This window comes from Ammospiza nelsoni, chromosome 1 (assembly GCF_027579445.1).
Source record: "Ammospiza nelsoni isolate bAmmNel1 chromosome 1, bAmmNel1.pri, whole genome shotgun sequence".
NCBI classification, from domain to species: Eukaryota; Metazoa; Chordata; class Aves; order Passeriformes; family Passerellidae; genus Ammospiza; species Ammospiza nelsoni.
Window position 1 is genome coordinate 26,296,305 of NC_080633.1, and position 23,772 is coordinate 26,320,076.

Below are 23,772 nucleotides of genomic sequence, written 5' to 3' on the forward strand. Positions count from 1 at the left end.
ATAAATTCAGAGTTTGCAGTCTGGAGCCACACAGAAAGACCTGAACAGAAAAGTGTTCATTTCAGGATAATCTGATTTGAACAGCATACAACTTTCAAAACAACCTTATAGCTTCACTTTTCCCTCTTTGCTACAAAAGGTTTAGTCAGCCCTACATGAAAATGGAAAATAAAGCAGTGGTCGTTTTTATAACCCTTGTTTAACTGCCTTTAAACAAGTCCTTGTATGCATGTTAAAGAGTAACTGCTTATTTTATATCCTTGTTAAGTAACAAATGATTTCACTATTTGTACTAAAGTCTGTCAGCTTTACCAGAAAGGTTTTCAACAAACTTTATAGAAGATATTGCAAACCCATAACCTACATCTTCATATTTATTCCCAATCTCATTATCCCCAGTATTTCTTAGACAGATGTATCTCTTTGTCTGGAGATCTGGAGCTGAACACACAGCTAATTCCACCCCTGAAGCAACTGCCCAAGCATGCAAGATTAGAGCAGTTTTGAAAGATCTTGCAGATTCCTAATCTCTCTTGCAATTCCAGGGGGCTTTGCTGCTGTGAGTTTCCAGGTGCAGCTAAATGTAAAATGTTCCTGGTAGGATTAAGGGGATCTTCATAGAATGCATAGTACAAGATAGTATCTTTCAGTTTTACTGTTCCATGTCACACAGAAATTAATTGTGCCCTTGGAGGTTTTTTGAATGGTCATCATGTTATTATATTATCATAATTTTAGTTCTGAGTATAAGATTAGGATGTTTTCTGGGGCTGCTCTCAATTTTTTAATTAAAGGCCAGATTTTTGGGAAAAAAATTAAAAACTTTAAACTCTACTTCAAGCACAGTTTTACACAGAATTAGGTTTGCATCCTATTTGTTGCAAAACAAGTTCATTTTGCAAAGTACATCTTGTCATTTATTTACAAATTGTGCAAGTCAGTGTTTGAACATATCAAGAGTTGTCCATACAGCCTATGTAGATTCCATTATTTTGTTTACAAAGAAATAATGATGCTTGACTCTTTATCAGGTATTACTTCCCAATTTATTCATATTTGTCATTTTCAGTTTTAGCAATGACCTCATATAGGGTTATGGCTAAAAGTAGAAAGGATATCAGTAAACATTAATACATATCTTACAGTGCTTTTCCCTTTTTTTAGTTTAATAGCATATATTAGAGTATTGGAGTGAAATAACTCTTTATTTTTTAACCCAGAGACCCTGAGAAATTGAAATGTACTGACTAGCTTAAAGGACATGAAGAACCCAGTTTTTAATGTAATTCTAAATGAAAGTCCAACCTTTATAATTGAAACTATTACATTGATGTTAATCCAAGTGTGCTTTAAAAATGGAAAAAACGCCTAATTACCAATAGCTGTGTTACTTACATTCCAAAGAAGAACTCTAATAAATGGAAATCTTTATTTATGTCTCTAAATGCTGTATTAAGAGTGCTAATTTCAGGAACTACTCGCTACTGTTTAAAGCTAGAGCATATTTTATTCTTCCACGAGACTAAGAGACCTTGGTCATTAACCAAGTGTAAACACTTTTGATATTTTAATCCTAAAAATAGAATCTCATTATTTCCATGAGCAGTAGTATCAAGTTACTGTAAATTCAGAGGGAAAAGTGTGTGTATGTGTGACTTCAAGTTATTGCTATGGTGTTGCAGCTAACATACATTATGCAGGAACCTGTTTAATGTGCAGACAGCAGTGGGGAAAGCAATAAAGCACAGCAGTAATAATTTCAAGCTAACACATTATTTTGGATTCTTCTCAGTCAGTTCTTCCTCAGTACACATGGACTTCCAACTTTGAGAGTTCCCAACAGAAGTAATTTCTGGAATTAATAAGAAATTGTTTAATTTTCCTGAAAAGTTTTGAAAAACATGCTCTGCAGCTCAATAAAATTTTCCTATACTGAAAGTTGAAATAGAGTATTTAATGCAAGTTATTTGGGATAAGTTATATGGCTTTTGTAAAGGCAATTATGCACTACTGATAAGAAACTTCTCTGAAGGCCATGCCTTGCTCACTAAGCAGATGTATCAAAGATAGCCAGTATAGTCTGACTGGATTTCCAAAATGTAAGGTCCCTCCCCAAGGGAAAGTCATAGATTTGAGAGGGACAGCCTTATAAGCTGTGAAATAAATAAAACTAAAATTGGGATAAAGAGTCAGTGGAGAGATGTCACTGAAAGATGAATGCCACAGTCTGTCCTACTCAAGATAAGTGATCTAGAGAAGTGAATAAATAGGGAGGTGACAAAGTTGGAGTTGGTGACAATATTGTGTCCCTCTAAAGTTAAGCACCATAGTAAAGCAGTAAAGAAAAGGAATGACTGCGAGAAATTGCAGAATACAGGCTATGAGCTGAAAAGGAAAACTGAGTTTTGATTAATGTAAAATCACACATAAGCAAGAAAAGAGGTGATTGATGGAGGACCAGAAGGAGACAACTTACTTATTCATCAATCGACACAGGTTTCTTGACATTCTTTTTCTGTTTCAAATCTATTGTTGGTACCATCACAACCTCCATACCAGAACTGGCCACAAGAATTGCCAGCCTTGTTATAATACCATTTCACCACATAGTTCCAACAATCTCCTGGTTTCATAGGTTCCAAGCACCTTGGATCTGAAAGTGCATCAGTAAAAGTTAGCTTGGATTCTGGGAATAAATTATGTTATCTTAGAAGCGCCTCCTTCAGTAAGAAAAGCACCCCTCTTGTTTTCTTTCTTGTAGTACCTGGCCAAATTCCCCTTCCATAAATGACTACCTGAACAGGCTTAAAAAAAAATAAAGGATTAGCTGGAAGCAAGACTGCCTAAATCCTGATGCAAGAATCAAGCTGCTATTTAAATACCTAAGCATGCAGTTAAACAAAAGTATCATATGAGTGTGTGTGATGTCTGTAGACAGAGCACACAGAAATACAAAAAGTAACAAAATCTAAATTATATTGGAAGAGGGAGTGGGGTTTGCGCTTTTTTTTTTTGCTTTTGTTTTTTTTTTTTTGTTTTTTTTTTTTTTTGGTACAGACTTGCTACCCAGAACCTGCAGACAGAATTTATTACTCACTTTTTTGGGTTCTTGCAACCTCTGCTTGCCATGCAGCTGGCTGGTGATCTTCAGTAGCAGTTCCACCAACAAAAGGATTGACAGCTGGGCTCAGGGCTCTGATTTCAGATATGTTATAAACTGGGGGAAGTATTGATTGACTGCGAGGAGAGGTGGTCACATTGTGGTCCTGAGCAGATGGCAGAGGTTCAGTGTGTGCAGATCGCGATGGACTATGCTGCAAAAGGAGTCAAAATCTTAAAACTCTATCTGGGCGTTATGCAAAAAAAAAAAAAAAGAAAAAAAAGATAGAATTATGCAGGAAACTTTTGCTAAACAACATGCGAAAAAACACTACTGAAAGCAGATTGGTTACTGTGATGATTTAGTATGGAGCCATAATTTTCTGCCCATGAGAGCATAATGAAAAGGGAAAGTAATGCCTCTGATTTAGCCACTAAGCTGAATTCATTCAATTTAAGCTAAATTCCAGTCACTACTTAGTCTGCAATACAAATAAAACAAAAAATGGGAATAATTTTTGGGTAAGTCACTGCTGCTTAACATCTAGTACACTCATTGGGCATGATCTGACATCTTCAATCTGTCCTGTTTCTGGTTAACAGCCAGTTGCTAATCATTAGAATTTTAGAATTTACCTTGATAGAAGTGTTAAGCAGTCAACCCTGCTCTTCAAATTGCAACTATTATCTAAAGATTTGCCTAATATTTTAGTATATTCAAGAAGATTTGTAAGGTCCCTAGTACAGTATAGTACAAACAACTGCCTTAATCAGACATTGATCACCTACTGAGAGCAGAAAGGAATTTGATACTATTCACTGTCTTCCCATTTACAGCCACCACTGGCAAAGTCAATTTAAGAAAACTCTTCAGAGTATTGGAACTCAGTCTTGGTGGAATGTAAAGATGCAGACAATTCGTCCAGTCCTTTGAATTTTGCATTTCTTCTCTAGGTCTGCAAAAAGACTGTGTTTATGATAGTAATTCAACAGTTTGAAGATTTATCCATAACAACAGCCAGCCAGAACCAAGTGTGTGAGCATCTAATCCTATCTGATATATCTATGAACCTACCTAAGAATCCTTTCTGATTCTTATCACATGTTTTATAAAATCAGCATCTATCTAGGTTTACATTTATTTTTCTTAAAAATACAGAATGTCAAAACTGACCCTCAGTGTCTCACAGATCTGTCTAGATATATTATAAGCCCAAAATCTAAATTAATCACACTTACCAAAGAAGCTCTTATTCTTGGAAATTAACCTAGATTTTGAAAGTGAACTATTTAATTATGACTGATATTTTATAAACAATACTACAAGGATTAATAGTGGATAATCCATTGGCTCCTCCACAGGAAGACACTGATATTTAATTATCTGCAATCTGTATTCAATTAATATTTGAATACCAGTATCATGGTCTGCTATATCCATTTCATGCAGCTACACAGGTTTGTATATCATATATTTTAAACAGTTTATCCATCTGGTTATAAGGGCAAGCAAAGCTTATTTTGTAAAGCTCTAAGTTTTTCTTGACTATTTTAGGCAAAGCAATAAAAATGTCTTAAAGAGTTGACAAATATCCTAATCTGATGCTCCAACAGTGGCTGAAAAATACCAGACACCTAATAAGGGAGCTAAGGTGATCCACACCTGCAGAAAATATCATCTATTGCATCAAAGCTCTCCTGTCCTGTCTGTCTGTGCAGCAGCACTGTTTTAGAGAGAAGAACCTCAATGCAGGTCAGGAGAAATTCAAAGCTGGAGAACCAAGAGTAACAGATAAGGACTCCTAGAAGTACAGCCCAATGTGGAAAGTGAAAGAACACCAAAAGATTAATGACTTAGAAATATGGCTGGGAACAACCTGGAAAGTGTCTGACCATGACAAGAAGGATTGGACTGACTAATATAATCAGCTTGCATATAAATAAATGTCTTATCTACTGTGCACCTGCCACAATAGAAATGTAAGAGTTTTAACTTGCTTCTAAGATTAATAAGACCTACAAAAAAATGCGAGGACTCTCAGCATTTATTGCAACCAAGAGGCAGCCTTGCCTTATTTCTTTTGTAAACATTTGTTCTCAACAAATAAATTCACTCCAATTTGAAAAGTTTTTTTCAAACACTTTGGTCTAGTCAAATGACACATTATTTGCATATTAAAATGTGAATAAATGGTTAAATAAAGATGGCAAAATATTCAAATTCAAATTAAGACACATATTTTAAAAACATTTGACAACTGCTACTAGTTTACTCACTGAGTTACTAGATCCTTCTGTAGGAAGTATATCAATCTTTGAAGTGGTTGTTTTAGGTAACAGGCTATTAGCATCTTTCCTGGCAGTTTCAGGTTCCGGACTTGGAGATAAAATATTGTAATATCTGGTGTACACTGCAGACTCGTTCTCACAGATTTTTGTGATCAGTTTATTTTCAAGAACTGAAAAGATTCATGAAATAATGACATTTTTAAAGGGTAATGAAAAGAAGTCACAATGATTCAGAACAAGGTTTCAGTGCAGTATTAGTCCTAAAGTTTTAATTACAGTGACTTGTGAAAAAGACCATCTTCTGTAGTTATGTCAAAATGCAAATGATAAGTAATGAAGTAACACAGTCTCTGAATTATTTTATTTTAGTGCCATGTTGTTATTTTAAGAAAAAACTGATAAAAATACCAAGTCCCTCTAAGAAGTAGAAGTCATAGCAGAAAAGAGAATAACAGTTAAAAAAATGAGGGTGAATGAAAAGAAGTGTTTACACATAAGAAAGAAAAAGAAAAACTGGGCGACAGTTTTCTACTTATTTGTAAAACTAAAAAATACCAGGGACTGGGAATAGTTTTATGTTGAATGCTGGAGTCTGAGTAAAGGACTTATATTTAATCCCAGTGGGAACCAGACCAGAGCTTGGATTTTTGTCAATGTCTTCAATCCAGACTTAACTTCATTTACAATCTCAGCATAGCAAAATAAGTTGACGCTCAGGAAAAGTATAGGCTGGTCTACAGTTAGTCTAGATCAATGTACCTCTTTTTTTTATGGGTCATTATAGATTTCCTCTGGATTTTCTCCTGATTTCACCCATAGCCACAGATATTTTTCAAGCCACATACGTTTTTTTCCCTGAAACTAGGGTGGAAGCACAGGTTTCCTTATGGCTTTCAGAAAGAGAAAAAAAAAAAAAGAGAAAGAGTCCTTGCAAGAGAAAGTGGAGGGATTCCAAGACTCACAAAACGCAAAAGAAAGAGAGAGAGAGAGTTTGAGGTGTTACACCAAAGTGGAAGGAAACCTGCATCTCTCCAGGATGAAACTCTGGCCAAACACAAAAGGACTGTGAAGCAAGGCTGATGCAATCTCTCACAGAAGAGGAGTACCCCAAAGAAGACCTAGGCTTAGAAAACTGATGTTAATTGTGGTTTCTTGCCTCTGCAAGAGGTAAAAAATTTGGCAAAGGTTTCATCTGGCCAAAGATGATGTGAAACAAGAGTGAGCTTTATCCAAAAGAGAAATAAAAGCTGCCACTCAGGCTGCCTTGCCTGGCCATGGGAGGGAACAAACATTCTTTCCAGCTTCCTCTTACTGAAATAGTTTATTTTACCTGAAAGCGTTACGAAGTCGTCTATCTGATAAACATGTTCTTCATCAGGGTCTGTTGCAATGAGCTGCATTTCTTTCAGGAAGTCATCAAAATGAGGATCAGTCCTTTGTACAATCCCAATGACAAAAATCTCAATATTTGTAGCGTGGGCCTCTCTTATGATGGTGTCCAGCCGTACTTTATCCCGGTTGTCCGCCTGTCCGTCCGTTATGACAACAGCCACCTTCCTGACGGCCGGGCGTGCTGCCTGGAACAGGTGGATGGCTTCCTGGATGGCAGAGGCTGTGTACGTGCCTTCTCCCAGGTAGGGCATCTCGTCAACAGCCGATTTCAGGCGCTCCTTGCTGGTGTATTGCTTCAGAGAAGACACCAGGTCCACTCTGTGGCTGAAGTTGATAATGCCAATGCGGGTTGTAGCGTGGTTGGCCGAAACCTTGTCAATGAATGTTTTCATAAAGGTTTTGATAATTTTGAAGTTTTCTGGCCCAACACTTTCTGAGCTGTCAATGACGAATACTAGTTCCAGTGGTGTTGTTTTACATTTGATACCACAACCTAGAAGAATAACCATTTCAGACATTTTATGAGAGACAACCTTCAAAAAATGAATTGGACTCACATATCAGATTTAGTCAGTTAAAACTCAATTAATTAATTAATTTCCAGTTACTGGTACTGATCACAGGAACAGAGCTGGACCAAATTATTTCAGGTAGAGTTCTGGCAACATAGTGAGAATTGTTTTAATATCAATGGTATCCTGACACACAAACATGCAGAGGAAAAATCCATTCAGTCAATATAAATTCACTGTGTTTTATCAGAACTACTTTTTTTTCCATACTGGAATGCTTACCACATATTTCATGGATAAGTCTGATAACGTCTTCTCTCTGAAAAAGAGTATTCATTTGTTATGTGTTCTAGTGTTGAGAATGCTGAAATATTTATTTATTTACAAAAATGCAGGCAGTGCAATATCTCATAAACAGCCTTGTGTAAGATCACATAACCATCAAATAATTTTCCCAGATAAACTGTTATTGCTTCAAATAATTTATTTACCTACTTACCGAAAGACCAGGTTCACCTTTTCTTCCCCCAGATCCCTAGAAATGTGCAGAGTGAGATACTTAACAAAAGCCAAATTTGCCTAGTTTCTACTCTGTAATTTTAAGTAACATGAAAATGTGCTTTACCTTTGGCCCTGGAGGTCCTGGGTCTCCAATCTCTCCTTTGGCACCTTTGCTCCCTGTATCACCTTTATCTCCATAGTCTCCCTAATTGAAAACAACTGTATTAAATACAGTCATAGCTCCAGTTTTGTTGATTGTCAGAGCTGGAAGTAAGGTTCAATGAGCTTTAAAGATAAATTTTCTGGCTCTTTTGGTTGTTTTTTTAATTAATAATTTCTACTGTATGTATTATAAGGAGAATATCTGAAAGCAGGCTCTCAGAGAAACCAAAATGGGCAGTAAAAGCATCTTTAAGAAATTTCTGTGAAAAATTACCCTAGTTCTGGAGGGAGAGTAAAGACATCTGTATGCAAAGAATATATAATGTTTACTGCTCTTTGATTTTCTTGAAGTCTAAAACAATGTTTATACTGGACCTATGCTAATTTATGCTTAAGGAGAGATAACTGCCTCAGATCAGCCACTGTGCTGAAACTCACTCCACCTCTGCATAAAAGCTGAACAAAAACCTGTGAGCTTTCAAAGGACAAATGAAGAGGCATGCTTGGGCTACTAAATCCATTGGAAAATGCAATGATTCACATTTAGAAGCAAATTTACAATTTTTCCCTCAACTGACTAGACCTTTTGGCTTCCAAAAAGTGAGTGGGTTCTGCATTATAAGACAATTTTCACACAATGCAGGTATGAAACATCATAAATAAGATTCAACTTCTTAATTAGACCCTTTTTTCAAGAAGAAGATTGTCCAGGACAGATTTTTTACTTTTCTCTGGAAATTACTAACCAGCTTACATTTCACTTGAAATTTTAAAGCGTATGAATTTATCTAGATTACTGTCCATTTTGATGTTATTCCTCATCATTGCCCAGCCAATGGAATAGCACAGCTAACTCCTGTGTTACAGTTCTTACACTTAAATATACTAAGACCTGATCTTTTTGGTACATATACAAAATTCCTGCTGAACTAAACCATTCCTTATCAGCTGTGTCAAGTCTGCTCTATTAATAGCAAACAAAAAGTGAGTATTTGGAGAGATTTACATTGGGTCACAAAGATTAGTCAATATACAAGATGAATATGACAATTCGTGAAAATATTCCAGTTATTACTATTATATTGTGGCATTTGGAATGTGAGTGAAAATAGAACTAGGAGGCAGGAATTTGAATCTGTGTGAAAGAGCTTGATATTCACATGAAAGCTCCCAAGCTGTTAGATGTGAATAGCTAAGTGTAGGAAATTCTCACAATTTTTATAACAACCAGGAAGTTATTCAGTAAGGAAAGACTTAAGCTTGGGTTTCAATCATTGTAGAAAAAACCAAGTCAAGTAAAGCAAAGCCCTTAAATGATGTTAATCATAAAGTAATTCCTTCCTTTTTTTTTTTTTTTTGACAGAGCCTGGCAAATAAAAGGGCATTTTGTAATACCTGAAAAGTATGAAAAATAAATGAATACATAATTTTAATAACTTAGAATTATTCTTCTGCCAATGGGGATAACCTCATTCTAGATCCTACTTTGTAATCTGATCCTTAATGACCATTAGGATTTTCACAGACTTCAAAGCTGACAATGAGTAGTAGGTACTCACCATGCTAGCTCTATAAGGTAAGGTCTTTGTCTTCCGTTTCTCTTCAGACCTGTCACACCAAATAACCAATAAAGGAAGAAAGCCCCCTTCTCTTCCTTACTGCAAACCTAGGATTTACCTTTCGTCCAGGAATGCCAGTTCCTACTGATCCCTTTGGTCCAGGAAAACCTTTACTTCCTTTTTCTCCCTGAACAAAGTATGAAACTTAAGTTTAACTGAAAATTAATGTAAAATCTATGCTGTTTGTATTACACATTTGTATTTGTACTATGTACTATTACACATTTGTACTATGTGATGAAGCACACAATTTTCAAAACAAAAGTGGTCTAAGGTTGGAGAAATAAGCAATTGGCTATTATTCAGAACATACAATAAGAAAAGTATATAATGAAGAATATATTCCTGATTAATTAAATGAAAATTTGCCATTCCACTGAAAGAGATGAAAGACAAAAGTAACTTTTCAGAGGCTCATCCTGTCTAGAAGCAGTAAAATGTGGTCCAAACCAAATTTTCTCTAGAAATACCCATTCATGACCTCTCCAGGGCTGACTCTTTTTTTCTGATCTTAAGTAAATGAGAAGACATCTCTACTATTCACAGTGTGGAAAGCAGAACACCTTTCTGCTGATAATTCAAAAGACAGTATCTGTCCAGTTACAAAGCTCAAAATTGTTTATAAGGATTGCTACACATACCCTGCTGCATGTACTTAGACTCAAAAAGCACATCCATGTGGGGGACCACAATGTTATAAAACACAGCTATTATATACAGAAAATGCTTCATAGCTTCTGACTTCCAAAAACTTTCTTGCTTTATTTAATAGTGTAACACAAATACTTTTTACAGATCAACTGCTGTATGCATTTTAAACACAGTTAGAAGTGATTATATTTCCTGGTACATAAATGCTTCACCAAAATTCACATTACACAATTAATTCACATAACAGCAGTGCCTGATGAAGATAGCAAAAGCAGTTCCAGAGAACGTCAATGACATTAGGAGCAGCTACCACATGTATCAAACCTAACTATGATCTTTTTGCTATCATCTCTTTTTTAATGCTTGTATTGGTGCTCACAAATGGGTCTAAAGGGGTCATATTGCTAATAATAGACAGAGAAACGCAAAAGCGTTTCCAAGTATTTCCAGCCTTCACCTAAGGTGCACCAGTGCAGCAGGACTGATCACTGACTATTCCTGCTGTCCTGGATAGGGGTTTATGGATTTCTGCAGGCAAAGACAAAACTGCACACTTTGCCAACCTTCTCTTCCTTGTACTGAGGGCTCCTGGCTCCCACGAGCTGGGAATTCAGCAGGAGTTAGGTAATGAGAAGCAGCTCCTCGAAGACAGTGCATGACAAGTCATGTCCATGGATGGTTTTCCCTGTTCAGATGCCAGATCTGACAGAGATCCTGCTGAGATGCCAGTTTCTGCTTGCACTGGAGCACTGCTTTCACAGCCTTGCCCTGAGAGCATCTCTTGGTCCACTGGCCCCAGCTTGGGGAGTGAAATGCTCTGCTTGCCACCAGGGCGACCTATCCCTGACCTGCTAACCAGTAGCCTCTTGCCTCTGGAAGCAGAACTTCCTCTCTCCCCAGGTTCTCACAGCAGCAGCAGTTCAGACAGTATTAGGTTGACTGAAAAACAGTGGATGTATCAAATTCCATAGCTGATCCACTAGGGGGATTTCCTGTAAATAGGGAATACTCCTAAGGTGATGGGATGCACAAGGCAATTTATTTTGCCCTGTTACAGGAACTCACAGTGGCTCTTTAATCTAATTTCCTTTAAGTCACTTTTTAGCAGGGTTGTGCTTCTCGGAGCCCTTATTTAGGTATTAATGCAAATGGCTTTTAAACACAGTGAAACAGTGTGCCAGTTTGTTTCAAGCCTCGCTGTTCAGCACTGGGACAAGTCTCTCCTTTCCACTCGGGTCATCACACAGTTTCCTGGTTAACTCCTCTGCAGAGCACATACATATGAACCAAAATGAGGATATGCTGTGTATTCCAGTGGTCCTTCACTAGTAATAAATGTCAGACCCAACAAAATGGTAGATTTCTTGCTGCCATTTGTTACTGCCCATTTGACATTGTTATGATGGTGTTCAGGCAATGAAAACTGAATGGGACCTACTGTTCTAAGTAAACTCATACCCAGACAGCTGACATTTCTCACAAGCACACATGTGAGTTTCATCCTTTAAAACATCAACCACAGAATCAAATCCTCCTTCCTCTACTTGTGCAACAAGTATCAATCAACATTAGAAGGGTTTATCATAGGTTCTATAACTTAGTAAAACCCAAGGAGCTATTTAAAAATATTTATGGCTTTGACAGTTTAATTCATGTACATAATAAATTCAAACCTGACCACCAGTATTACCAAAATGAACTGAGTGCAGATCTGAGAATGTCTAGACTGTGGTTTTGAAAGGGAACCAAGCATAAAAAAAAAAAAAAATCTGTGAATATAGCTGTCAACATAAAGTAACTTGAAAACCAACTAATTTTTGGCATTCCATTCTTCCCAAATGCTGACTGAGATCTCTCTCTATATATAAAAAAAATACTTGGAGTGATACTGGTAGCTAAAGTGCAGGATCAGAGTAACTTTAATCTGATGAAGAGTGGCCAAAAAGAATGAAGTTTGATATGTGAAGAAATAGAAGGATAAAATAGACAAAAGTCAACAAGAATTAGTAAGTGGAGGAAACTGGCACTACCAGAGCAAGACAGTTGCAAAAGTTGCTCAGAAATAAGCTGTTCCTAAGAATGATATAAAAATAATTATAATTTTTAAAAGCAATTGTTAAGAAAATAGAAATGGCAAGAGCGATAGTACCTACACAAGCCATGGAACACTACAACAGGAGCTGAGTTTGATCCACCATATCATTACAGTTTTGTTTTCACACCCAAAGACATTTCATAAACAGGACACATTACTTTCCAACATCCCTAAATTTCACTGCCCTGTATTAGAAACATGCCTTTGTTTGATGGTGTGTCAGTGAACTGGCAAGTCATGAAGAAAATAAATTCTGAAGGAATCTGTGCTTTTCTGGTAAAGCTTATATGAAATAATTCCACAATGGATCAAAGAAAGATTATCCTCTGAATCAATTTGCAAACAATATACATTTTCATAAATTTGGTTTTTTGTTTCAGAATGTCACTGAATGTTTTCCAATGAAGACCTGTTTGCCAGTGAATTCTCTGATGTTTTTAGTATCTACATCCAAAATCACAGTATGAAGAGGCACCTTTTCTAACCAAACTAGAACATTGACCCTTTTACTGAATCACTGGTGGTTGACCACTCAGAGTTGGAGACCTGAGCACAATACTCTTGATCCAGGGAAATATTCAATCATATGCTCAATTTTAAGCACATTGATTTAATGAAAATTGGAGAAATTTGGGTTGTTCTTCACTGGAGCATCCAGTTTTAATACATTTTTCCATGCATATATGACAAGGCAATTTAACTACTGAATGTTCAGAATATGTTTGTATTTCTCCTTTTAAGAAGACAACTTGTGGCTGGAACTGGGTGACTAAAAACACAATTAAGAGTATGTAGGTGACTGCCTAATTTCATTTATATTCCTACATGTGTTTAACTTACTTTGTCACAGTAGGTCTCTCTTACTGCCTCTTACAAGTGCAACCCAGAGAAAACTATGGATCTAAGTAAATCAATAAGATGTGGCAGAGATAAACCTTTTGTCTCCAGATTGAATATATTTTTCATTACAAGAACAATAGGAGAGAAATTGGATGCAAACAATACTGAAAATCCAGCAAATAAAGCAAATATTGCATATCTTATGAATACAAAAATTAAGTGTAAAATTAATATTTCCAGGAGTTCACTGATTTGGTGGCAAAGACAGAAAGAAGATAATGAATCTCTTTAAGAAACAGTTTGAGAAGAAAATGAACAGATATCACATTAGCATGAATTACCTTGTCTCCTTGTATGCTGATGCCAGGGGGGCCAGGAGGACCAGGCAGGCCATCACGTCCCATAATACCCTGTAACAGTCAGCAAAAAAAAGCAAAAAAAGAATCCCTAGTGTTACCAGGTAAACTCCTGGTAACACTAAGGAAATAATCCCAAAGTCACCGCGAGCAAAAGAAGTAAAACCAGGTTAAAGATTCTGGCTCTGATTCTTCTTTGGTTTACGGTTTCTCGCTGTGGGTCTTAGTAATTATCCTGGCAAACTCTCAGGAAAGCAAAGGAACAATTAATTTGAAAATAATAAAAGAATAAAATTTACTCATGGCACAGAGGGATATTTTCCTCATTTTTCCCTGCATAGAAGACAACAGAAACCATGTTAACAGAACAGCCTCACGTAGTCACAAAAGAGAGGCACAGCAGCAGAGACACAAAGGACGAGAGCTGTAAAACCTAGTATAAGTAAATCTGCCAGGTATTTTAGCTAGTTCTTTGGCACTATGGGCATGTGCCAAGCCCCTGAGGTGCCACAGTTCTAGGAGCACCAGTCATTCAGAAAATCCTAAGTGGGAAGGGACGAGAGAAAAGCCAAAGCAGGATGTGCTGATTTGTATCCACACAGTCTAAGTCAGACAGAGCCCTTGTGTTTGCAGGCAGGCTAATCTAACATTTGAAAGTGACCAAGTGAAGTATATCTTTCTGATTACATCAAAATTAAATGTTTGATTTTCCTTTTTCTAAAAATTTATTTTTAATTGAAAAACTTTTCAAAATTTGAGCACACTTCATATAAGCTTCTGTCAAACTCAGGTTGGACTTTTGATTACTATCTTATAATAAATAATCACTGTGCTCCAGTATAGTAAGTGGAAATCATTCAGTGGTATGTATATTACCTAGATTTTGTATATGTTGAATATTTAGGCAGAAGTAGAGGAAAACTTGGTCATCATGAAATATAAATTTATAGATCTAAACATTTAACTTCTAGATGTTAGTGATGTTTGAAAAGTCATTATCATCTCTGGAGACAAAAAGTTTGTTACAAGTTTTCACAAAACCTCTTTCAAAAATACTCTCTCTATATATGCATATATATACACACACACATATATATGTATATATATATACATGTATACATATACATGCATACATATACATATGCATATGCATATATATATATATAGATCATGTCAACCACAAAGCCTTCTCTTTGCCTGAACAATCCCAGTTCTCTCAGGCTTTCTTCATAGGAGAGGGACTACATACACATCCTCACTCTTGAAAACAAAATGTTGTTTCCCCACAGAGAATTCCCCTCACATTTATCCTTCTAACAGGCTTTGTGGAAAGAGCAAGTAGTGTCATACTAGGATTTTGACACTCAGTCCAAACTTACTCTTTTCAAACAGGCTGTCAGTATGATTAACCAAGAAATTGTGGCAGCTTTCAGAAAGCAAGGTAAAATCAGACCCATCCTGATTTAAAAGTATTCATGCCCTGCTGTTTATTGCATATCCGCAGTTGGTAATAGCAATGTTTCTTCATTCAGATACTAGTTTATACAAAATGGCACTGGAGGGTTCTGTTACTCTCTGCTACTATGCAAAAAGTTACAAAGGCGTATCTTAAACTATCAGAAAGTGGGAAAATATACACAATGTTTCTCCTTATTGCCTTTGTCAAAAAAATTTATAGAGAAACCTCTAATAAAGAAACCCAGGCAAGTACTGAATTTCTTTTCTTATCAGTGTGTCTTTTTTATATTATAAATCATTTTAGTGAAGGGAGAAAAAATTGCCCAGATGTTGCATGCTGGTTGCTTATAGAATTAACTTTTTGTTTTCGTATTTCTTTCCTAATGGTTTTAATGACAAAATAAATTGGATTAAATTTGATTGAGCAAAAATTGCAAACATAAAATTCACATTTAATGTATTTTCCAGCACAAAATAATATCTTGGAAACAGGATAGATACAAGCAGAAGAAATGCATCATTTAGCTAATTTACCAGTCTGATAGCTCTGTTCAATCTCCAGATGTAATCTCATAAAGTTTAGCTGCAAATGCAATTTTCATCCCATTAGTATTCTTCCTAATTCAGTTGCTAGAAGTGTATGGTTAGTGACCATGTTTACATGCTTGATTTCTCCTGAAGCTGCACCAATGTAAATCAATAACTGATGAAGATTGTTTGGCACCTGAGAGATCAGGGTCTGGCAGCCAGCATCACAAAAGATCACAAAAAACTTCAACATGGCATCATACCAACCTTGGGACCCATGTGTCCCCATCCTGGAGGTCCTGGGGGCCCAGGATCACCTTTGATTCCATGGTCGCCCTGAAAATAGTCACAGAAATGTCAGTCACCACCTAGCAAATGTTACATCTGCCATCCACTTACAAAACAGTCAAACCACTGAGTTTAAAAAACAAGCCAAACAAATGCTACATAAATAAACAGCTGCCTTATAGATAGGCATTAAAAAAAAAAAAATACAGGCACCCACATCATTTAAGCTCTAGGTGAAGAATATTATTTCCCTAGCAATCCATGCAATCAAAGTCCCCAACAGAGTTAGGACTCTACTTTGCAGGCTTATCAGTTTTTAAAAACCCAAAACAAACAAACAAACAAACAAAAAGTGCAAGCAAACCCATTTGGAAACATCACTGTTTTCCCATCATATTTTGCAGTGATCACATTAGCAGGATGCAGCCCTAATGTACATATATTTAGCTGGACTTCTGAAGGAAATAAAGCTTAAGTTATATAGTCTGCCTGTTCTTCTGCTTGTCTGTGTTCATTCTCCTTTTTTCTTCCAGAGTATTTTGAACTCATCGGTTGATTTCAGCCAAACTGATCAGAAATATACAGGCCTTCACCCTATTAACTTTCAACAGTTTTGGTGATAGCTGGAAGCTAGGTAATGGAGACAACTTTTTGACATTGTCAATTTATGCTTTTACTGAAGAACAAAGAAAATCCAGACAGAACTCATCCCTCAACCATCAGGCAGAGAAAAGGCAGAAGCCCTCTGGTAAGGAGAAAATGAGGGCAACAGAGAGCCTGGTGCTGCCCCTCGTGCTGCAGACAAACCCAGCAAAGGAGGTGGGGAACCAGGGGACATCAGTGACAAAGGGAATGCACAGGGACACATGTGGCAGTTTTGTTTCCCTCAGACTGTGGTTGTACAAGTGAGGGAGTAGGCACACATTCAACACATGATTACTAGAAAAGTCCCATCCATTCCTTGAAAAGAAAAAAGTAGCTTATAACTAATAAATTAGAGATGCAGGTTATTCTGATTTGTGTGTAGCTTGATATTCCTAAACCTCTTCCTCTGCAGGCAGGTGCAAATAAAGAAATGCACTGAGAAGCTGTTGATCATCCAATATATTAAAAACAAAGCAGAAGAAATGGTATTTCTTGACAAAATTAAAAAGAAATCATTATACAAACTCTTAATTGTACTTATTTTTGCACTTGGAAAAACTGTAGAAAGGGTTGTGCCTGCAGAGGGAGCATTCGATCTAGGACAGAGGTGCAAGTATAAATCATAAATCACAGATGTCACTTGAGTTGTGGTAGGTGAAATGAAACAGCATATCAAACAGATTAAAAAGGAAAAAAAAACCAGAATCTTCCACTGATTTTCTTTACATTCTGGGAAGAATATGTGTAGTCATTATAGTGACTGCTTTTAGGTGCAATTCCCAAGGTTCTGTCTCTAGTTATGCAAACATACTAGGGCCCAAACTATGCTCAGGTATGAAGGATTTGAAGAGGTGGGAACTCTGATTACAAAGGCTAAGGCTCAGACTACATTTATAATGCTCTTCTTCCTGATGTAACATTTAGCTTTTGAATTTCTTTCCTGTTTCATCCAAAGCACTAGAGACTGGCCGGTTTGAGTCATGACACAGACATGGTACATGGATGCTCTTAGCTTTAGATTGTTGTGTCAGGGTGATTGGGTAAAACTAAGTGCCATGTTCAGCTGGGAGGAAATTTTTCCCTCAGATGACCTAAGGCATTTTCATCAGACCTTCCTTGCCAATGCAAAGAGCCAAGACATTGGCAATGTATCCATCTTCCTACCTAGTACCTTCTATTATTAAAGGAATATTTATTTGTTCTCAGTGTCCCCACAACCCCAATACAATTTTAAGCTCTTCATGAGCAGAAGTTGTGCAGAGCAGCCAAAGCTTTCTCTGTCGAAGCCTCTCTCTGAAATCTGCCAGAGATGTCAGATCTAAGAAATACAGATATTGCATTAAAAGGTACTTTTTAGGAGATCCTGGAATACTGTGGCCTGTAAAACAGCCTGTGAGCTACTGTAGTGGAAACTAAATGGGAGGTTACCAAACATAAATGATTCCTTATGGCCCAGTACCCAGTACACCTAAAACCTACTCTTAGACCAGCCCTGACCAAAACCAGCCTAAGGGTGACCTGAAGTCATCTGCCTCTTCCTCCCATGGGTAACACAGTCTTCCACAGGGTCGTTGCAGGTGAAGGATTGAATTTTAGCCTTACATGCTTAGTTAATACCAGATGTGCCATTGAAAAGCTCTTTTGTAGAGCTTTATAGTAATCCTCACCGTTTCTGTATTTCTTGGTTTAAAGAAAAAGACTTTTCTTTTGCTTTATGAGTTGTGAAGTGGAGCAGTTCTTTTTCCTAAAGTGTCAGAATAAATCGTCCTTCAGGGAATTCATTTCAAAAACGATTAATACTGTTCTTTGATGAGGTCTAATTTATTTCCTGCATTGTGCTTGTAGACAAGCTTGACACCATCAGTAAAACAGTGAACTAGAAAAACACTGCTGAAGCAAGAAATAAAGAGCTGAGTCAAGACACTGTAAAGTGCAGAATTCCAATGTCTATTCTGTACCTTTTTTCAAGAAAAAAAACATTAAATGGCCTAATCGTCAACTGAAAAGTAAATCTTGGATTTTCCAATATATATACCTCATTTACTGTGAAGGATGTGTGTTTGATACTGAAACATACAGCAGACACTGCAATACTCTCTTTAGCGAGAATTAATGGATATAACAGTATTTGTAAGAATAACATATTTTTAAAAAAGGAATCGCATTTCTACTTTCCACATTTTAGTTCAAATACGCAAGCCCCAAGCTGCAAAAGTTGTTTATATTGCAACTGGATCCACCCCAAATGTTCATGCACGAGGGACTGTGCTAAGGATTTCAATAATCTTTCTGCTATCCAGTTACTTGCTTTATTTCTAGTGCTGGGCTCTTGCTCTTCCATGCCTGTAACTCACCTCCTAGCTGGCAACAGTGCTTTTAAATCAATTTTTTATTATATTCTGACATTATGTGCTTCTGTTTTAATGCTACAGAACATAGGGTTCTGCCAAGACTGAATGCATCCCACATGTTTCAGTTTTGTTTTCATGTGAATTTGACCTCTGATACATAAAATTCCTGTCGAGCAGTGTGCACATATGTGAGCCATTTCTAAAAGCAGAGAGAACAGAGCTTTGATTCAGATGAGTGGAACATTCCTATATAATGATCCTCAAAGGAATTTCAAATTAGCTAGTGTGTAAATTTATGAGCCTCTTTTATCAAATAAATGTTCATTTTTTATATGCAGAGATTGTTGCTGCTCTTTTTGGTTTTTTTTTTGGGGGGGGTGTATAAGACGTAGCCAGTGCATTTACATTTCATTTGAAAAAACAGAAGATTTTCCATTTTATGAACTAAGTTCTAGGGGAATTCTTTCAATTCAAGTGAATTCTTTTTCCTTGTGGCACCTTTACTATCAAGAAGTTGTGCAAAAATTAAATCAGACTGTAATATGGGAATGAGAAGAAATGTTTATGTATTTAGTTTCTTTTTTTCCCAGTTCACTCTTTACTATGTCTGGTGTGGATAAAGAGAAGTAAATCAGACATTTTACATCTTGTTGGATAATGCTTGCTTTGCACTCATAGAGTGCAAAAGCTACAGCTGCTCACTCTGCATAGAACAACAAACATTTCATTCAGCATGACTAACACACATATCTAAGGGCATCATCAAAAAGAAGCCTACCTATTTCAAAATAAAAAATACAAATTAATTTTTTTACCAGATGTTTTTAACTCTTGAATTTTTTATTATCCTGACAGAGTGTTAGACAAGCATTACTCTGAGCAGGCAGGTTTGGTGGACAATATCACACTGCAACAAAATAAAACATGTAGATCCATGAAAAAATTTCATACAAAATTTGGCGTACGCGTGATTTGCCCTAATTGTGTTGTGCTACTTGCAAAGACAGCTACTTTGCAGGGTTCTGCTTTTCAGTAACTTGGACCTTAGATTCAAACTACCTAATTTTGACAATTTTTGTGACAATGGAGATGACTTGATGGAAATAAGATACTTTTAGTTTACATGGCAACTCTGATCTGACCTGGAATTGTCAGGAAACACAAGATTAGTGAGAACTTTTTATCAGTTTGGTTTTGCCTAAGATAAGACAATCTATTACTAGACATTCAATTGTACTATTAGCAATATTAAATATAATGAAATTATTAGAACTTCACATGCTGGTCTCAGCTATTTCACCTTGACTTAGTCAAATCTGGATCACAGTACTGCAGGCCTTTTGCCAAATTTATTATTAATTTATAATTTCCACTAACACAACACAGATCATATCCCATCACAAAAAGATGCTACCAATAAATCCCCTTTACTGGCACCATGAATAGAATTCACTCCACACATGTTGAGGAAGGTGATACTTTTTATGCTGTTCATGGCTGGAGCAAATAAGGATTTTATGTCTTCATAAAGGAATATGAACAGCACTCTTCAACTGGCAATGATTAACATGACTCAGAGCCAAATTCATCAAGTTTGAATGTCAACCTGGCAGCAGCACAGCAACCCCACATCCACTGAACAACATCACCCAGCGCCAGAGCCAGACACCTCTTAAACACCTCTAGGAATGGTGACTCCACCACCTCCCCAGGCAAACTATCCCAGTGCTTGACCACCCTACCAGTGAAAAACTTTTTTCTAATATCTAATCTGAATCTCCCTTAGCCCAAGGCCATATAACAGCTAACCTAGGATTTAATCAAATATATATGTTATTTTATCACAAGACTTACAGTGATTTAAGAATAACTGTGATAAAAATACTAGATGTCATGTTCACCACTGCAAAAAGTGGGCATATTTACTTTTACTTTACACCTTTTACCCCTTCATCCCCAATGCATTTCATGATTCCATATTGTACTTCCACCTTTCGTGATCTAGGTTGGAACTTTTCCGATAATTACACAGCTGAAAAGTTTCTGTCCCAGCAATTACATTAATTCATGGTTGTAAGAACAGAATGGACTTGTGAGCCACCTTTGAATCTCTGATTAGTTTAGCCATTTTTTGTAAATTTATATTGAATAACATAACTGAAATCACTTTTAGTTCTTGCATTACTTGATGTGAAATGCCTTGTACTGATAGGCATTAATTCAAAAGAGAAGCATAAAGCCAAGTTTCCCAGATCCCAATGCCATTGGGACCATCCTGTGGTAATTCTAGTCATTCTAAGAATGAATGTCCTTCAATTTTTCCTTTATTGTGGATGTTTTTGAGAGGTTATTGCAGTTTATTTAAAATGTAAATTCTCCTGTTCAGAGAGCTGAAGTTGAAAGTTCCTTCTGTTTGGGAAAAAACTTGTTTGGGCAATATTTCTTTTGCTTCCTTCTGCAACAGGCTGCCTGTTTCTTATTTCACATATGCAATGAGGAAATCATTAATAAAACCACTCTGGGATATCTTAAAGCAATTTGTTGTATGATTCTAGCCTTAAGTCTCTTTTCCCAACTTTTTATAACATAACAATTACTATGTGATTTTTTAGGTGAGTTATATACTGCTTATAGTTTCATAAGACTTTAGCTATTCTGTGCCTTATGGAAAACCTTGGAAGAGTTTCAGTGTTGTACTTCAAATACCTTTATCAGTTTTTTTGTTTGTTTGGGATTTTTTGTGAGTTTTGTCTCTAAACAAAAAACCAAATTATTTTAGATAAAGGTTTATACTCTTCTCTTAGGAATCCAACTTAAAAGATATCTCAGTACATCCATGTAACCCTTAACTCATTTTTTGGCCTCATCCCTCACACTTCTGCCAGAGAAAGGAAGGGCATAATTACTAGGCAATACTGTGCTTGTGTTGGATCCTGACTTCCACCAGCATCTAGAAGCTTCCTGGGCTTTGGATATATGGAAAACCTGCAAATTTGTATCCAGTCTGAGGATAAAGTGAGAACTAGTTTCTGTCACATCAGAAAAGCCTATCACAAGCTTTTCTTCTAACAGAAATGAAAAGTGGGAGATAAAAATGCAGCATTTTGTCATATATTTGTCGTTCTTATCCAATGCATTTTTTGGAAGATGTCTACCTTGTTTACAAGTCAGGTGCATTGGTCTACCATTGGACAAATACCTTTGGTCCAGCATCTCCCACGCCTTTTGGTCCTTCTGGTCCTGCAGGGCCTGCTGGGCCTGGAGGTCCCTGGTACAGCAGAGAAATAAAGCATGTGTCAGTAGTTGTCTTATTGTACTTGTGTTTTACAACAAAGCAGAGAATTTCTTCACATTTCTTTTTAGGAAAACCTAAAAAGACTCAGATTGGTGGAAAAAAGTACAACTCTTGACTTAAGAACATCATCCTCAGCTCAAGGAAAACAGTGAGAAAGCAGATATTGCTCCATGATTCATATGCTGCATTAGACAACTGAAATACCAGAGCTAACTGATCTAAATTTAGGGGTTAGGTAACCCCAAAATATTTGTGTGCACTTGTGTTTGGTAGTCTGTTCTCCTGAACTCCCTGCTCAATTCATCTGCCCCTTCAGCTGCCTTTCATGCTGCTGGAGGCATTCCCAGGCTCCCTTTCAGCATTCATAGGGCAGATGGCTTTCACCCACCCTCTCGGGGTCTTTCTGGGTCGCTGCGACCCCAAGATTGTTAAAAGTCTCTTTTCCCAGCCCGGGTGCTTGAAGAAGGAGTCAGAGCTCTTCAGTTCTCGGTCTCAAGGTTGTTTATTGCATCTTATCTATAAAAAATTTCTCCTGCCCTGCCGAGGTCTGCCCAGCAGGACAGTTCCAGGCACACTGCCTGCCCCCGGGGTAGTGTTATGTCTTAATAATAAAAAACTACATATACAATGTTTACAATTATGTTCCAATACCTATCACCTATGTTAGACAGTGAACTTCTACTCTAGACCAATCTGTAAGTGCCAACATCACAGCAGAAGATGGAGGCCAAGAAGAAGGAAAAAGGCTGGACACACCCAGCTCCCTCCATCTTGCCTCCTGAACCCCCATACCAAAAACCCTAAAATCTACTTTTCCTCCCCATGATAACTTCACTAATATTCTTAAACTGTTGTGGCTTGCTGATTTTCATACAAGGTTGGTAATTTGCTCCACGGGTCATAATCAAACCCACAGGTGTTTTGGGCTCTGTGCCAGGGCTTCTGAGCCCCCTGGCAGGGGTCCTGGCCGTCCTGGACAGCCAGAGGGATGTTCTGGGTTCCCACACCACCCTGCTACCTACTTAGCCACATAAATCCTGTCCATGTCTGACAGTGCTTTATGAAGTTGGTCTTTCCAGCTCATGGGGCACAGAATGGCAGGGGAAAGATGTTACCATGAGACAGCACAACAGAACCATTGCACATTACACAACATGAAATGTGTCAGGTACATGGCATTACACCAGGAGTTCTGAGTGAATGCCGCATGTAATAATTCTGATCCCAAAGGACCTTCTCAGCATCAGTTTGAATGATAGGAAATTGGAGCTGAGTAGGAATTTGGAAGCACTCAGGTCCCCCCTCAGTGCATTTGGGAATGCTTGGGAGGGTTGTAGTTTGAAATAAAGCTGGATTAGACACATAAAGAAAATAGTGCTAGTGGAAGTTTGACATGTGATGGTTGAAGGATGGCAACAGTGGAAAAGTTTTCTAGTGGAAAAGAGAGAGGCTGGTCAAACATGTCTATGTGGTTTTGGGTGACTGAAATTTAGGATGATAGGTCCTTGTAATGGGATGTGCCAGCTGAAAAACTCAGATATTAATTCCTTCTGAAGCCAAGAATCAGAAAAGCAAGAGGCGAAAAAATCTTCAAATTAGAGGATTTAACTGTCCACTATGTTAAAAAAAACAGCTGAAAATCCAAGGAACTGGAACTGCAAAATTTGGTCAAGCAGATGGTATTAGAAAAC

The 23,772-nt window shown here is 37.1% G+C and overlaps 1 protein-coding gene across 2 annotated transcripts in view; it reads right to left on the reverse strand.

The window, feature by feature from the left end:
* Positions 1 to 1,045: 1,045 nt before the first annotated feature.
* The window catches only part of COL28A1 (collagen type XXVIII alpha 1 chain), a 58,183-nt gene continuing 35,456 nt past the window's right edge, over positions 1,046 to 23,772 (reverse strand). The window contains exons 25-36 of one of the 2 annotated variants that reach the window (XM_059476223.1): positions 21,986 to 22,054; positions 15,770 to 15,838; positions 13,502 to 13,570; positions 9,633 to 9,701; positions 7,918 to 7,998; positions 7,792 to 7,827; positions 7,575 to 7,611; positions 6,719 to 7,273; positions 5,377 to 5,558; positions 3,098 to 3,314; positions 2,477 to 2,653; positions 1,046 to 1,852 (exon numbers count right to left, since the gene is read on the reverse strand). In XM_059476223.1, coding sequence (XP_059332206.1) covers positions 2,484 to 2,653; positions 3,098 to 3,314; positions 5,377 to 5,558; positions 6,719 to 7,273; positions 7,575 to 7,611; positions 7,792 to 7,827; positions 7,918 to 7,998; positions 9,633 to 9,701; positions 13,502 to 13,570; positions 15,770 to 15,838; positions 21,986 to 22,054 — 1,554 coding nt within the window. In that variant the 3' untranslated portion in view covers positions 1,046 to 1,852; positions 2,477 to 2,483. Of the gene's footprint in view, positions 1,853 to 2,476; positions 2,654 to 3,097; positions 3,315 to 5,376; positions 5,559 to 6,718; positions 7,274 to 7,574; positions 7,612 to 7,791; positions 7,828 to 7,917; positions 7,999 to 9,632; positions 9,702 to 13,501; positions 13,571 to 15,769; positions 15,839 to 21,985; positions 22,055 to 23,772 lie in introns of those variants that run through there. The other variant, XM_059476231.1, reaches the window with a different exon arrangement.